At 35.8% G+C, this 17,400-nt stretch overlaps 1 protein-coding gene across 2 annotated transcripts in view; it reads right to left on the minus strand.

The window, feature by feature from the left end:
• The window catches only part of LOC126762936 (LIM/homeobox protein Awh), a 48,305-nt gene extending 32,779 nt beyond the window's left edge, over nucleotides 1-15,526 (minus strand). The window contains exon 1 of one of the 2 annotated variants that reach the window (XM_050480004.1): nucleotides 14,576-15,526. In XM_050480004.1, the coding sequence (XP_050335961.1) occupies nucleotides 14,576-14,581 (6 nt within the window). In that variant the 5' untranslated portion in view covers nucleotides 14,582-15,526. The remainder of the gene's footprint in view (nucleotides 1-14,575) is intronic. The other variant, XM_050480005.1, reaches the window with a different exon arrangement.
• Nucleotides 15,527-17,400: the final 1,874 nt, after the last annotated feature.

Below are 17,400 nucleotides of genomic sequence, written 5' to 3' on the forward strand. Positions count from 1 at the left end.
CAATAATATGAAGAAATATCATTTAAAAGTAAATATGATTTGAAAATTTATCACTTTTAAATTCCCAAAATTTATTTCCTTTTTACTCTTCCGCCATCGAAAATAGCAGCTGTTCAATTGCTTTTGTTAATATGAGTCAATAAATCAGCATTAATAATTTTTCAATAGTCCATCGGTATGTCGTGGCGTCACCTTTCGTCGCCGGTGTGCCTAAGACGCTAGTCTCCTTTAGAAGCTGGTGTTAAAAGCCGCCGCCGCACATATTTGATTTAATATAAATTGTTGTCTTAAGATTTTTTTTCTTTTTAGATGCAAAACACCTTCAATACATACACATTGTGTTGTGCGTTTGCGGCGGCATATTTCGTTGACTTCAATAAAGATTACATGGCATTATAACTAGTTAATCTGATTGAATTGTAAATGTTTAAAGCTCGTTTGCACATTTTAAGCAAATCAAAGGTGAGCGACACATCAGCGCTCGCATGAAAAACTCTGATATATGTATATCTCCAAACAAACACATATGTAAATGCATACAACTATTATACTATATTGACGTAAATTTTGTTTTGGATGGAATCTATGAATTTGTAACTTATTTTGCGGTAATATTTGTAGTCATGAAATTTTTTGATATTCTTAAGCATTTTTATGTTCAAATCAAAAGCAAGTTTGGTGCTTTAGTCTTTAGTTTTTGAGCTCAAATCCTTAAAAATGTATATATTATATTTACCTAAAATATGTCTGAAAATAATTTTGTATATTTTATAAAATTTCTTCTCATTTCTGACTGAAAAATATTTGAAAAACAAAATTAAATGGAGAGGAAGATGTCACAGCTTTTACTCTAAATATGGTATTTGGCTTGAAAGTCTTTCGGTATATACCACATATCCACATTTAAACTCACAGCAATTTGTAGGCCTCATTAAATTCATTTTTTTTAATTTTTTAATCAATATTAATGAAGTTTTATATTTAAGTTGTATTTTGTGCCTGTTGTGTAATTCGCTCCCCTACAATTGTTGAAAATCACCAATGCAACTGTTATCCATAATGCAACATGTTCTAAAAAACTCACACATGCATAATATATTTACGCACTTAAGAGCTACCCCTTCTCATTTGCTAATTGACACGTAAATAAATGAATTTATGATGACGACAATTAAATAAATTGTTAATGACAGTTATAACACACATCTAATGCTGTTAATATATTTTTTATTACAATAACGTTTTAACACATTTTCTAATGAACAAATAAAGAATATTGTCAGAAGAAAATATTTATAATACAAAGATTTGCGAATATCCCAGTACATTTCTAAAAACTTTAATTTTCACTCTATAATACAATGTAACGGGTTTTAAAAGTCCAATTATGTTGTAATCAATTTTCCTTATAAAATTTGAGAGGCATACCTAGTATGACAGTTATTGTCTGCACAATGATCTCCAGCGACGTTAAAAAAATGGAATTTACTCAAAGTTTTTGATTGCCTACATGGCCTTTTGACTTATTAGTGTAACTCGAAAAATGTTTGAAATATTAGTTTAAAGTTTTCAAATGTTATTTTCGAAGACTACCGATAAGTCTCGCATATGAAAGAATAAGAAATAGATTTTCCGATTCCGAAATTTCTCATTTGGTGTGCATATTGCTCCTTCTCCATGAAAGTTCCTTTCAAAATCTGATCGAATATAAACGTGAAACTAGAAAAGAATTAATGTGAATCTAAATGAAGTTGAATCAATGGAATCTTACATGTAAATCATGTTTCTCAATACATCACGTGGGAATAATACCGAATAATTTGGTGTTGACTGTAGAATTAAATTTATCTGATTGTCTTAAATCATATTTCAGATTTCAAATTATCAATTATGTTTGCACGGCATAAACACATCAAAAAATCACATCACGTCACATGATCATAACGCCACATCACATCTCAAACTACATCATATTACAAAATATCACATCAGAACTAATAAAAAAGATGCAAATTAAATATTCTTTCCTACGATTCTTCCAGTAAACAGAATTCTATAATATATGCATAACATCACATTATAGTCACAAAATCACAGTCATATACATATATGTATGTATATAGTAACCATGGTTGAAATATCCATAAAATGGAATTTGAACGGTATAGATAAGCTAAAATCCGGGTGACTGTCTGTCTGTCCATCCGTCGATCTTGATTACAAATTGAGATGTATTGATGAAACTGGGTATGCGCGTTTCTTGGCAAAAAAATATGTGCTTACAAAACGCATTAATCGAAATCGTATATAGTACTATAACTAAGCACTAAATTAATATAGAGTTGCAATTTGGTACAGGGGATCGCAGTAGAAAGGACACCTGTGGGCACGCCCCCGTCAAGCCTCTAGGTAATGAATATTTGGTTCCCAGTATATTGAACACTTTGGTCAATGTATCAGATTTATAATTGAAATTCAGAGAGAATCGTTTCTTAATAGTAGTATATCTAGGTGTTATATGTGGGTTGAATAGAGTGTATACTTCCCCCTATATACCTAATATAAAGATTTTCGAAGTTCCGGGGGACTTTATATCGCATATATCGGCAAATATGTATGTGAGTTACCTTAATAAAATTGAGAGAAGATGCTTTTCTTAAAACGGTGCACATTTGTGCTTAGAATGAATAAAATTGGGTAAAAACTCGCACTGAACCCCATATATGTAACTAACAGGCCTTATTGTTAGTAATAATCATAGAATTTTGCTGACAAATATTCTAAAAATATTAAAAAATAACATGCATACACACACAAACATTTCTTTTTTCTATAGCTATATAAAACTACAAATGTGCAACTGCAACTCTCAAAAGTCTGCCGTTTTGCGAGCGCTTATTTCATGTGAAAATATCCGTACACACATACATACATACGTGTATGTATATAAAGCACATTATAGGGAAAAGGCACATGAGGGGTCCAAACTAGCTATTTCTGTATGTAAATGTGTAGGGACTCACTGGCGCCATCGCAACTGCCAATTACCGCTGCGCTCAAGCCTCCTCTCGAAAGAGCCGTAGCTCACAATCACCATTCACACTCACCCCTAATTTCGCCATAAATATGGCGTATCAACTTTTGTGTTATCAGCCAATGCAACAATTGATGTCAATGATATTTTATAGTCAAATAAAACTAACGGAAATTTCTGAAATCTATTTGTACATACTCATACATAGACCTCTTTAATGGTAGGTCTGCATGTAAAGGTGTGAGTAGTATTTTGGGGCTTACGCGCATTGCCGATTTGTTTGTGTTGCCACTATAAATTGTTTATGTGTTTGTTAGTATGTGTTTACGTGTGTTGAATGGTCAGCCTTGGTAAAGCATGCCAATTTTTGAATTGTAACTTAAAATAATGCGTACAATCAATTGTTTCGATATACTCGTACATACATACATACATACATATGTGAATTCATATATAGGAATTTGTATAAAACTTGCCCTGCCGGAAAAGTTTAAACTATATTTAGCAAATATGAATTATAAATTTATCTAGTTATAAGATGTAATGGGAGAATTTGGATTTTGAAAAACAAAAACAATAATTTTATTCAAACAAAAATATATATATTTTTATAAAAAACTCGAATAAAAAAATATATTTCTCAAAAGTAGCGCAAAATAATTATTTTTTGAAGATAACATATTTTTTAAATTTTGTATAAAAACTTTGTGTAAAAAGACATTTTCAAGCTTCTTATAATATTCTTAATTTATAGTTATTTTCTTTTTTAAATATTACCTTTTCTTTTTTTATTGAAAGCTCAAGCTTCTAATATTAATTCTTAACTAATAGCTAAGCCACTTTACAAATTTTCAAATATTATCTGTTTTTTGTAACTTACTTCAGAATATCACTTTTACGACTCATAATATACAATACATTGGAGTTTCCAACAACTCAACTGTCAAAGTGAGCTATTCTGATGATTGCGTATGTATGTATTTATGTGAGCATACAAACACATTTGCAGTCATCTAATGATTTGTAGGCCTCGTTGACACATACAGATTTGCACGCACCCGACTCAATCGATTTGTAGGACAAGGGAGACAGCAAAGCAGATTTGGGTTGTATGTTTGTATGCTGCAAATAATATTTTACATCTACAAATGTATGTAGCTATGTGTGTGAGTTTTTGTTTTTTTTTTGTCATGTCGATGACTTTCTCGCAACGCATGCATCATTTGTATCCCATCTAAGTATCCTTAAAGGCTATTTTGCGGATTTTCATGCTTCAATACGCACCACACACACAAATGCAAGTATTTGTAGCACGAATTTGTTGCACACACAAAAGGCCACTTCAAAAGTCCTTTGTTGGTTATCACAAACACACACGCACGCACTCGACTCTCACTGGGTGAGAGTGTGAATTATTGTCGTGCCACATGTGTGTATGTGTATGTGTCGCTTGTGCGCCTCTATATTTACAAGGCTTTGCGGTGGGTTTGATTTTGGTTAGCATTGCTATTGTATTTTATTGTTGTTGTCACCGTTGTTCCCTCACGTGTTTTGCAGTTTCACAACTTACTACTCTTCACCCTCCCCGCCCGACAGTGCAACGCACATTTTTTCTGGGTTTCATTAGATTTTTGTGGAAATTTCACAATTACCTGCTAAAAATCATGCTGACTTTGAAGATGCGCCCTGGTGCGCCGGCGGCAAACCGTGCATACAGCCAGCCTGCCGTTCTCCGCTCACGCCGTCCATCTGTGCGCATGGATTTTTTGTTAAAAATGTTTCTTATACGACTTTTACTGTTGTTGTTGTTGCATATATGCTACGCACAAATATTTATTTATTATACGTACATATTTATTTTAGCTGCCGCATAGCGCACGAATTGAAGGCGCATGCGCATGCGCAACCAACCAACCAAGCAAGCGTCCTCGCTGACCGATCACACGTTGCAGTCATATTGACAGCCACCGTAAGAAAGGTGTGATTTTTCTTGCCGCTTATCGATACTGCCAATTGACTCGAGTCAAGATGTTTGTTTTTCCTTCCATTCTTTGCTGATGTGCTTTGCAGGATAACACAAACATATCTACAAGTCCGTCTGTATCGGTTCGAGTGCTCCTTTATGCCATTGTCCCACTGGTTTTTTGTGTGTGCGTGTCAAAGACTATATGTACAACAACACAAGTAAAACAAAGGAAGTATTCAAAAATCTGTTGAAAATTAGAAAATCAGTATTGAGTATCCGTGCGGCGTAAAGCCGATTGTTGCTTGACGGCTGCTCTTTACCTCATTGCTTGACCATTTGCCATGACTTATTGTGCGTGACTGTGTGCGTGCTTATGTGTTCTGTTTGCCGCATTTTGAGTGCAGTTGCCTTTGCTTCAATTACGAAATAAGTTTGTTGTCCTTTGTTTGAAAATCGGTTTATTAACCGTATATATGCGTTGTGGTCTCCTAACCATGCGGAAGAGGAAAGGACAGCTGGACAAGCTGTTATGCGTACTTGATATGCATGTGTGTGAGTGTGAAAATGTGTAACTGTCATTGGATTCGTATGACCGTCGGTGGCACGCGCAGCATACTGGCAATTGTCTCCACCAAGGAGGCGTTTGTTTTGTGGCCAATGGTGCGCAGATTTAAAGGTGTTTTGTGGAAAGAAAGGTGATTATTATTTTTTTTAACAAAGAATGACAAGGCGATAAGCAGCATATTTCCCATCTGTTGATGGTTTTCTAATGGAAATTTCGTGATAACTAGCGCCAGCGCCTTCAAAAGTAAAAATACAGAATTTCCTATTAAAATAAAACCTTGCTGATATGATTTATAGCAAATAATTTCAAGACATTAGCTTTTGATTTTTTATTTGTATTCTTCAAGTCCTTTAAGGACAGTCCAAAATCGATAATATTTATGACAGTGACGTTCACAGTTTGCGTAAGTTGTTATAAATGTAAAATAAACCTTAGTTAGGCAAGTTATTAGGAATATTTATCGTTCTCATTATTTCTTCTATAAGATTTTTCTTTCGATACAAACTTTTTATATACTGAAAAGCATTTTTCAATGTTTTTTGATAAAATGCAAACAATTGTATTTCTTTGATTCTTCTGGAATTTAAATATTCATATATGTACTTCTTATGCAACAGAAGCTACATTGTCCCGCGTTTACGTCCTGTTCCGAGGGTTACAAAAATATACTGAGATTATTTTGAGACTTGAGGAAACATATTCAAATATACTTATATACCTATTTATCTTTACCGTCGAAATTTCTGCAGAACCTGAGCAGCAGTCTTACCTTGATCGCTGAGAAAGCGATAGTGCCGCCGGATTTTAAAAAAATTTAAGAGGACAATATCGGTCGGTGATTGGCAAATTGAGACAGTTACACTGATATGTTCGTAAAGTAATTTTTTAAGTTTGGTCTATAAAGAGAGGAACTCATAAACTTCTGAAAAAGTAAATGCTTAGAGGCAATATTCTTTTACAAAATATGACACATTGGTATTAGAATACTGGGTTTAGTAGATGGCTTAAAGTCTTCAGATATCATTAATTGATACACGCTAATTTAGAGGAGGGGCTGGAGCAAAAGCAGCATTGATATTAACCCAGCAAGCCAACTATCGGTTAAATCACCAGTTAAATACTCAAGAGCGCTAACAGAGATTTTAGTTACAGTTTCTATGAGATTTAATTGACAACTCTAACCGAAACTCTTGGGTACGTGTGATCTTACGCAAAGGACTTATGAATTCAACGGTGTGTTTCCGCGCTGTGAATGTGTTAGAGTTTTGGTAATGCTGACTTGCAGGGATGGGGCAAAAAGAGATTTTTAGACCTTTATCGATAGCATAACGTTGAAATCTTTATATTTGACTAATGTCTAAGTCAAAAATATAAAAAAGTCAGAAAAAATATATTTTTGTGAGTATAAAGGAAAATGGTCCATATTTTAAGTATGGCCGACATGTCGCCATATTTCCATTAATATTAAAGAAACATTAAATGCATAATTTATTTATAAACCAAACAACGTCAGCCACTTGGAAAGCAGATCAAAAGCTGCTACGCCCGCTCACAAAGATTTCTCTCCGTAAATGGGCATGTCAACGCCTCCGAAAATGTGCTCGCCACAACCCCTTACCTTCGCCTACCATATCAAATCGATGAAATGTTAGCACGACCACGACGCCACACATATGCGTATGTACATTGGTATGTACGTAGCAGCAGCATTAAATTTGTTAATTTCAAAACACCAATTCGAGTTGGATATTTAGTGTGCGTTACAAATTTGAGATCAACATTTCTTCCTAAATAACAACATGTCAAATAAATTTCGCTTTTCGGTGGGCAGTTAGCAGCCCACTACTGAGGGCCCTGGTGGCACAGGCGACAAATGGATGAGGAGCATGCCACGCACACACATCATAACCTGGCTATGCATGAGCGCATGTGGGCCTGCCGTTAAATTTGCATATGTCACAAGCGCACTGATAATTGTAGGCGTCAGTTAAGCGCCCAGTATGAAGATATATACATATGTATGTGCGTATGCGTGTGTGTCTGTATGCAGTTTGGTACAAAGCTAGGTGCTCCTATGAGCAACAGTTGTTTTAGCTCGTGTGGCTTGGCCATAATGATACTAACTATAGATACCGATATACTTTTTGATTTTGGTCCAGTTGTTGTTTTTGCTTTAGTTGATATTTTTGGTGTAGTAGTTGTTCTTGGTTTTGTTGTGGTTTTTGGCTTAGTTGTTGTTTTTGGTTTGGTTGTTTTTGCTTTAATTTTATTGGCGTTGTGGCGCTGCTTTCGTTCAGCTAAACGGCATAATTTGAAAGAAACAACACAAAAGACAAAAGTATAAAAAATATGCCAGCAAAAGATCAAGCTGTGAACGGCTAGAAAATTTGAATGCTATAAATTCCATCGAGTGCTCTGAAATAAATATTCATGGCAATATACAGGCTACTTATACAGTTGCAGCCGCCTTATATGGCATATGACGCCACGATTAATAAAATATTTATGAATTTAATATTGAATATTCAAGAGCTAACTCCACCAGCAAGGCACCAGCAGTAGGAGAGCCGGTAACTGTATATTATAGTGACAGCAAAGGCTAAGTTGCCTTTGAACGTCACCAAAATGCAATGAAGTAATAAAATTTTGGATTTTGTGTTCTCTCTGGGAACTAATGTCGACGCATGCGACCACATGTCTCTAAGCGCATTTCTAGCTCTTGCACATCCCTGAATATTCATTTCGATTACAAAGTACTATATATGTATGTACCTATGCGCTTACATCCGCACACCAATATCCACCAGGGAAACCAACCTGTGGCTACACTATTCTGGCCAAAAATTCCGGCTTCGTTTATTGATCGGTTAACACAAGTTTGCTATAATCTTGAGCGCGATAGTGCTGATGGCTGCAGACAAAGTAAACGATTGGCTTCCAGCTGGTTTATAGCTGTCTTTAAGGTTAACGCATGCAATGAACTTGGAAATATATAGTTTCCGCACGATTGGGTTTTACTATCTAATTTTTTTATTATTTTATAGACCAAAATATATATATTTTTTAATATTTTGTGCTTAAATTAAAAGATATGAAGCAAGACTACTAATCCGATGAATGTTATATGTATATATCGAACATACCAACAATTTCTTTCAAACATATTAAACTCTTTTGAAAAAAGTTTTGAACATTTGCGAAATTGTATGTATTTTTATGATCGGCGATTAATTTTGAAAAAATTTGGACTTAGCACAATATAAATTTTTTAAAAGTCTTATTTTGTGAAAAAATCTAACCATCAGAGTGGCTTAAAAAATCGAACTTATTATCAAATATTTATGTATATATCTTAAAAGTCATGTGAAAACTTCAAGTCGATCGGTCAAGCTGTTTCGGAGAAATTTTCCTTTTCGTCTCAAAACCCGGCGTCTAGAGATATACGTGTTTAAAGTTTTGAGAACCGCTTACACTAAATTCAAAAATTCTTAAATATACGCCCATATCTTCGAAACTATTTGCCGAATAAACTTAATATGGTATTTTCGAATATATGCACATTCGATATATGCAAAAATGTTTGTGAAATTCATTAGTGGATATAACTCTTAAAATCACCGCACACACAATTTTATTATTTTCACCGCATCCCCGAAGCAGTGAAAAGGTCTGATAATTAAATTGGGATCTATGTGCTGACAATTTCATAGATTAGGAAGTGCCCTTTTGTAGTTAGAACTAAGAGTCACTAAGTTGTTAGTTAGCAATAGTTCTTCTCGACTTTTTTTTCCAAAAACTCGACTTCTGGCTATTTAACAAACTAAAATCAATAACGGCAAAGCGGGAGACACGAGCGGTTTTGACACGATTGAGAAGATAGTCTTGGAGATGGTCTTAAAGGCTAGACTAGAAAAAGACTATTCCGACTGTTTTGAGGACTAGTAAAGTTCATTTTATCGGACAGAGACTACTTTGAAGGAGATGAAATTAATTTGGAGAAAATAAAGCATTTACAGTTTATAATCGAATTCACCTTACTTTTCGATAACGTTCGTGTATAGAAGTAGCTCAATACACAACAATTGCAAAAAATGTATAGATAACATAAAAATTTTAAAATTACTTGAATGTAATGATCTAGTATATCAAAAAGTCAAGCCGCGCGAATCGACTAAAAACCAGAAATTGCGCGAGTAAGATTAATTGAAAATCGCATTAGCTGTTGATATAAATTGATACAAGTGACTTGCGCGCCCTCACACCGAGCTAATAAAATAAAAACTCTAAAAGATTACAAGATTACAACAAAGGCACCTTAGCACAATATAAACATAAAACTGCAACATGAAAGCGATATTGGAAATTTGTTTATGAAAATTGTCTACCCGCTGAGCAGACAGACATACTTCAGAGTGAACAGTGTGCGTCCAAACGCGGCGGGATGTGCAATACGCGCTTCAGCGCAGGCGCTTGTAGCACAAGCATATCGATATGTAAATTAACCCAGCAGAGAAAGACGGGGCTGGTGTTTCAAAATTATGGACGAGAATTAATTTTGCAGCAAATAAAAATTATTATATTTTTGGAAGTGCCGAATAAAGTTTACCCAAAATTAGAGTTGAGGCGATTTTTTTTTTCAAAAATATTTTAATTTTTTTTTGCATATACGAATATTTTTTTGCTTATTTGAAAATTAGTTACTTAAGCGGATTGAAAGTCTGAAATATTTCTTTTATAATTTTTGAAGATTTTGTTTTTATTTTTTGTTCGAAAAATTACATTTGTTTATTATTAAATGTCATTATCATCAAAAATAGTGAGATCTAGAAAAATCTACGTAAAGAAAGCTTAGAGCCCTTCAAATATTATTGACAAATTTGGAACGGGGTCTTCTATCTTAGATTCTTAAATCGAAACTTTTAACTGCACACCTGTTCATTGCGATTTCACATACATATTTAACTGGGTTACTACTGGGTTTAATCGATGGGTGAATTCTGTTATATTATCGCATATGTATGTATGTAGATATGAACACATGCAGTTTCATATTTTTGAGAACAAGGGCAAGGTGATGAAAACATGAAATATTTATTAGGCAGATAAGTGTAAGAAAAAGTAAAAAAAAAACTAACAACTCACAGACAATGAGGATGACGCTGCAGCTTCAATAGATAGTTGAAGGCGAGAGAAACGTAGTGTTGCTGAGGTTCGTTGTTGACGCCCGTCCAATTTGACTGTGCAGTTGGCAACTTTGAAGACTTTTATTCGCACTCTTAAAGATAGTGAACAGAAGATGCCGCCAAAAGCCTAACAGTGAAGGTGACGACAGGCAGTTGACGGATTGAAAACCAAAAGAAATAAAATTATATAATAAAACCAAAGCCATGGAGTTCCAAAGAGAACCCCAGACATGAAAAAATTTAATTATGTGCGAAGAATACATATTTATATAGCAATTATAGAATATATGGAGATACATAATTATTTCTCTAAAAACTTTCGTGTTAGATTGTTTAATAAATTGTCCGTCCATTTTTGTTCGATTATACCATATGTACATACATTTACAGGCCTATTTGTATCATTCATGTAATTGTAAGTTAAAGATTTTTTCCCTTTCGCCTTAAAGTTGGCGCTGGGCAGCCATTCATTGAAAAAGTCTTGCAAATCCATTCGTATGCCACACTTCAAAGCCTTCTAACCACCAAATGACCCCCTCAAGCCAATTTAACCCTAAACTTGGCTGCAATTAAAAAGCGTGAAATATTCAATCGATATAATATCTAACAAATGATTGAATGAGTATTAATATTAAAAAGGAATGAATCCAAAAAAAAGTGTTATGAAAAATTTTGTGTGGATTTCGTGCGTTTAATCGATTTTCTTGTTCGATGATATTTTCGCTTAAATACATCGATATCCCGCTGCGCCATTTCTGTTGTTTTCGGTTTTCAGGTTTTTTGTGTTTCGACGATTCTTTACGCTCGGCTTTGGGCGTATTGGTGCTTTTTCTTTTTTTACAGCAACCATCTTTTTGTGACTCGGCTGCTTTTTTACACATTGCGGTCTTTTAGTATATACATGTGATTGTTGTTGTTGTCTGCCACCCACAACAAAGCATCGCCTTCATTTGTTTTGCTTAAATGCTCGGCATTACTTTGTATAGTCAACGCCGAGATAAAACGCTCAACAAAGCGGGTATTTATGAGATTTACGAGTACGCCAGAGAGTTGTGGCTGGAGTTTAGTCGTGGCTGCGGCTTACCATTTCGGCATTGAAAGACTTGGTTGCCCGCTCGGTTGGCGTCTATTGTTGAGACACCTTTTCTAATATTTCATTACCATAGCAAATTAGGCGAGGTGCTGACGGCTATTTGTAGCCTATAAATGGGTTGCCCAAAATGTAAATTAAGATTTATTTAGGAATTTATGAGGGGGAATTGTGCATGAAGTTTACACATTTTGGATTTTATCAGAATATTTAGTAGTGGTTCTAAGTTCATTGATTATTGGTTTTTGGTGCGCTAAACAATTGAAGTGACATCTAAATATGGAGCTTCATCTTGCAAGATCTTTTGTGTTTAAGTCGTATACTTTAGTATTAATATTTCTTCCGTTAACTTTTGAGAAAAAATGATTAAAAAATTATTTAGCTTTAGTGACTATAAAGAACTCTTACGATCTATGGTTAATCGCCGTTTGAAAAAAATGTGAAAATCTTTCATTAAAATATTTTTTTAATTTTCTATAACCTTTGAAAATTTATGGACTGTAATTGATATCCGATATAATTTGTAATACTAGTTTTCTAATCACGAATTTATATTTTTAATATCAAATATGTTTTTTATCCTGAAGGGAACATTCAGTACAATATATTTTTAGATTGTTTCCAAGGATATGCTAAACAATATTTTCTATAATTTCAAATTATTATTTACAAATATTTGAAATTTCAGTTTACTTTGGTGTTGCATATCCACATCTACTATTGAAAAGAAGTGTTGTTGAGTTCAAGATGAGAAAATTAAATTTTTATAGATGTACATACATCTACACTATGTTATTTCTATCAAAAAATCCTTCCATTTCACATTTTGGGGAGACAAATTATATATTTGGAAGAATCTTGTAATTATAAGGAACAGCGAAACGCTAATTTCATTAAAGAATCGTTTTATAACAAAATAACCCTCATATATAGATATATAGCTCAAAATAATTAAGTTGAAAATTGTAACGAGTTGAGTTGAGGCGGTTCAGCCATGTCCGTCTTCCTTCAGTGGGTATATATGCGAACTAGTCCCTTAGTTTTTTTTAGATATCGATCAGGAATTTTGCACATCTTATTTTCTCTCAAAGAAGCTGCTCAGTTGTCAGAACTACTGATATTGGACCTTTTCTTCTTAATTGGCGTTGACCCGCTTAATCGTTTCTTCTTTTTGCTACGTGGCGCCAATTGGATATTCCAAGCGTAGCCAGGTCCTTCTCCACCTGGTCCTTCCAACGGAGTGGAGGTCTTCCTCTTCCTCTGCTTTCCCCGGCGGGTACTGCGTCGAATACTTTCAGAGCTGGAGTTTTTTAATCCATCCGGATAACATGACCTAGCCAGCGTAGCCGCTCTCTTTTAATTCGCTGAACTATGTCAATGTCGTCGTATATCTCGTACAGCTCATCGTTCCATCAAATGCGATATTCGCCGTGGCCAATGCGCAAAGGACCACAAATCTTTCGCCGAACTTTTCTCTCGAAACCTCTCAACGTCGACTCATCAGTTGATGTCGTCGTCTAAGCCTCTGCACCATATGGCAGGACGGGAATTATGAGCGACTTATAGAGTTTAGCTTTTGTTCGTCGAGAGAGGACTTTACTTTTCAATTGCCTACTCAGTCCGAAGTAGCACCTGTTGGCAAGAGCAATCCTGCGTTGGATTTCCAGGCTGACATTATTGGTGGTGTTAATGCTGGTTCCTAAATAGACGAAATTATCTACAACTTCAAAGTTATGACTGTCAACAGTGACGTGAGTGCCAAGTCGCGAGTGCGACGACTGTTTGTTTGATGACAGGAGATATTTCGTCTTGCCCTCGTTCACTACCAGACCCATTTGCTTTGCTTCCTTGTCCATTCTGGGGAAAGCAGAACTAACGGCGCGGGTGTTGAGGCCGATGATATCAATATCATCGGCATACGCCAGCAGCTGTACACTCTTATAAAAGATTGTACCTGCTCGATTAAGGTCTGCAGCTCGAACTGATATTGGACCACTGTAGGATATATCTTCCTTCCAAAGTGATCGATCAAACTCAAGTTCTTTTCTAGGAAAACTTTTTTATCGGACAAGATATCTTTGTGAAATTTGACTGGCGCTATAGTCCAAACAAGGCTATAATCTCTTAAAAAATTGGTTTGATTACCATAGTATGTATGTATAAAGTTGCAATATAAACTGTTGAAACAAAATCAAGAAAAATTCCTTTCACTACGATTTTATGATATAAAAAATGTACGTGTAAAGGGTATTATAGTTTCGGTAAAGCCGAAGAGTTCACGTATTTTTTGTTTAATTAAATATTAGAGTTAAAACGAGAAGCAACACTGCCTTTTTTGATCAAGTACCAGAAACATAATCTAAAGCTATTAAAAATATAAAACAGTACTTTTTTATTAATGATTTTTAAGGGGAAATTAAATGCCGACGGAATATAAAAAATTTTTAGAGTTGTCCCGTCGGTCAGGTTTTACCAGAAATCGGTTTTGTTTCTTCAACTTTAATCGTGTTTTACAACAGTTCGGGAAACCAATAGTTTTTCTTTCATATCATGTACAGTTAGAGATTTTTTAATACCTATTAAGCTATAAATTGACAAACTAACTTTCGCCAAGTTTTAGTGCGAACTTGTTTCAGTCACTTTATTTACAATTCGAACTAGATTTATGTTAAGAATTAGAAATTCTTTAACGTTTCTATGTACTCTCCAAGATAATTATAACTATTTTTTTAGTTACCTTCATTTTAAGTGCCTCCACAATTTTGGCGGTTTGTAATCCCAGCTTGAAAAGGAAATGTGAATTTTGGGCCCACAACTCCGCCGAGCGCCTAACTGCGAAACTGTGAGAGTTGTGGGTTGAGCAGGAATAAGTGCGGAATGGTTTGTGTTAACAACACGCACATAAACATATATTGTATTTCTATGCAATATTCTTGTCAATTAACTAAAATCACTTTGGACTATATCTAAGCAAGAGCAGATAGTTGTATAATTTCTTTTATGTATTTTATTATTATTACTTTTGTTTTTGTTTTTTACTTTCAATCGAATTTTAATGTTTGCAAGTATTTAACACAGTGCAGACTTATTACTTTTTAATTATTTTTAGCACACTATTCAAGCATTATTGTGTATTTTTCTTTATTGCCAAACATCGAATTCACGCTAATTCTTCTTTCTGCACCATTTTTTGCTTATCTGAAATTGTATTTGACTAAAAATTTCCAATTGTAAGTTTGAAGCACACACTTGAACATATTTACAATGCTTAAAAGTGAAAATAGAATTTTGCCGACGTGTAAGTACCACCGTTAAATTGCACACGCTGTCTGCAGTTATGTATGTTTGTGCGCCTGAGAGACGCGAGCTTGCAGCTTTCCGTCACAATTGGTTATCAACACAACAGCCATAGCTGATAAGCAGCCACCTCACGAGCCGTCGGCAGGTGAATTACTTGCGTGCATACATCTGTTTAGTGAAAATTAATCACGGCAATGTAATACATATAATAACAAAAACAGAACTATCAATACGTAATCCGAGCGCAAATTCAGCAAGCAAGCAAACGACGGAAGCGTCAATATCAACGGCGAAACGGCACAGCACGTCGTCACACCGCAAGACCGCACGATAAACTAATGTGATGCCGTCGCAATAGCCCGTATTGAGTGACGACGCAATGCGGAGCTGCGCTTAGCTCTGACGCCACCACAGCAGATCGAGTTTCAGAGTTTCAAGACGAGTTCTTGAGTGAACATCGTGGTAGCACTCTGACAAAGTAACGGAGCGGAGCAATTTTGACTGTGAAGCAACCGGCAAGGTACCTATGCGTGCTGCTAGTAGCCGGCCAGTCAATCCAACAGCACAACTACACACACATGCCCTTGCACATACATAAAATAAGACACTTATGCGAGGGGTATCGAGGGCGCGAGCACATTTTACTATAGTTGAATGTGAAGCCAATTCAGCCAACAACAACACTACGAACAAGGGAGCGGGCAAAAGGTATGAAAACAAAACAGAAAAACGCGAACAGCAAACTGGCTGCAAGGCATACCCACACAGCTTCCACCATTGCAGGCACCACCACTACAGCGATCGCTGTTACAGTCAGCCGTTGTCAACATAAATGTGAGTAAGTGTGTGAGTGGAATCTTTTATTTTTATGTTTCACTCATTCTTCTTATTAGCAGTTGGGCAGTTGGTCCAACTGGTGTGCAACGCGCAGCATTAGGCACCCTGTATGCATTTGAAGTTTAGCGCTGGGGTATGGTGATTGGTTGCCATGGCGGCCAATGTTGGTAACGCCCCTTTGAAGCATGAGAATGCGAGCGCGAGAGCTGAGCAATTCCATTCTGTTTTTACTGGCTTTGAGCGCATGGTTTCTGCTACGTTTCTGCTACATACATACATATATGAGTGCATGTGTGTGTTTATTTCGTATACATTTCGCCCATTTTGAGTGCGAGCTGCATTGGTAGTAGCTCAATGTGTGTCTGTTTGTTTTTATGTGCGTCGTGCTGAGTGCAGTCTATGCGTCGGCGCGTGCCAAATATCACTCCATGGTATACCATCATTCAACAGCTGAGCTGCAGCAGGTGGCGCTCAGCTACTCAGCTGCCGCGTGCAGGCGTGTGGGTCGTGTGGTGCCGCTAACGCCCTCTTCTTTCTCGTTTTGCAGGCGGCGTGAAGAAGAACGCGCACTGGCTCCCAAATGCTGAGACGCAATTATTTTGGCGAGTGTTGGAGTGAGTTAGCAACAGTTGCAATTGATAAGAGGTAAATTTCTTAAAAGTAAGAGTTAAGTGAGGCGGCAAAAATCGTCAGAGCAATGGAGTCCGAACGGCGCAGATACATCGCGGTAGCCCAGCAGCAACAATGGCGCGCTTCTTCGCTTACTCAAATAAGCTTGTAAGTGCTTAGCTGGCAGATAGCAGTTTACAAGTTGGTTGCAACATTTTAAGCGTTTAAACTTCCATCGTTTTCTTATTTTCGCTGTTTGCTTTATTACCTAATTTTTTCCTTCTCAGTAATATTTTTAGTGCCGCTGTATTGTGTGTAATCACTTGGCTGAATGTGTGTAGAGATTAGCGCCGCCCAGCCAACTTCAGTGCCGACTAACTATAAGTGCAGATTTAACTACAACACATACATATGTATATATGTAGTACAGACAATGTTCTCGAGTTCTATACGTGAACTTTTATATTTTATTTATTTTTGCAAATAGTTTTTGACATTCTTTTTATTTTGTTTCTTCGTTAAGTCATTCCATATTAACTGCGTTGCTAAAGAGAGAGAGAGAGAGAGAGAGAGAGTGAAGTTCTTGCCTTGTTTGCTGCTTACACTTATATAACAATTGGTGTGAATGGGTTAAAAAGTAGAAACTTTAGACTGTCTGCTGCCAATTCAGCAATGCGTTCATACAAACATAACGCATATTCATATCTACGTGCATGTGTATATGTGTACATGTAGTCTGCAGCGCTTGAAGGCATAATGAGACCGCCTTCGCACCTTTTCCTTGAGTCAAATACCATTTTTGTTGCATTAGCCAAT

This window comes from Bactrocera neohumeralis, chromosome 6 (genome assembly GCF_024586455.1).
Source record: "Bactrocera neohumeralis isolate Rockhampton chromosome 6, APGP_CSIRO_Bneo_wtdbg2-racon-allhic-juicebox.fasta_v2, whole genome shotgun sequence".
NCBI lineage: Eukaryota > Metazoa > Arthropoda > Insecta > Diptera > Tephritidae > Bactrocera > Bactrocera neohumeralis.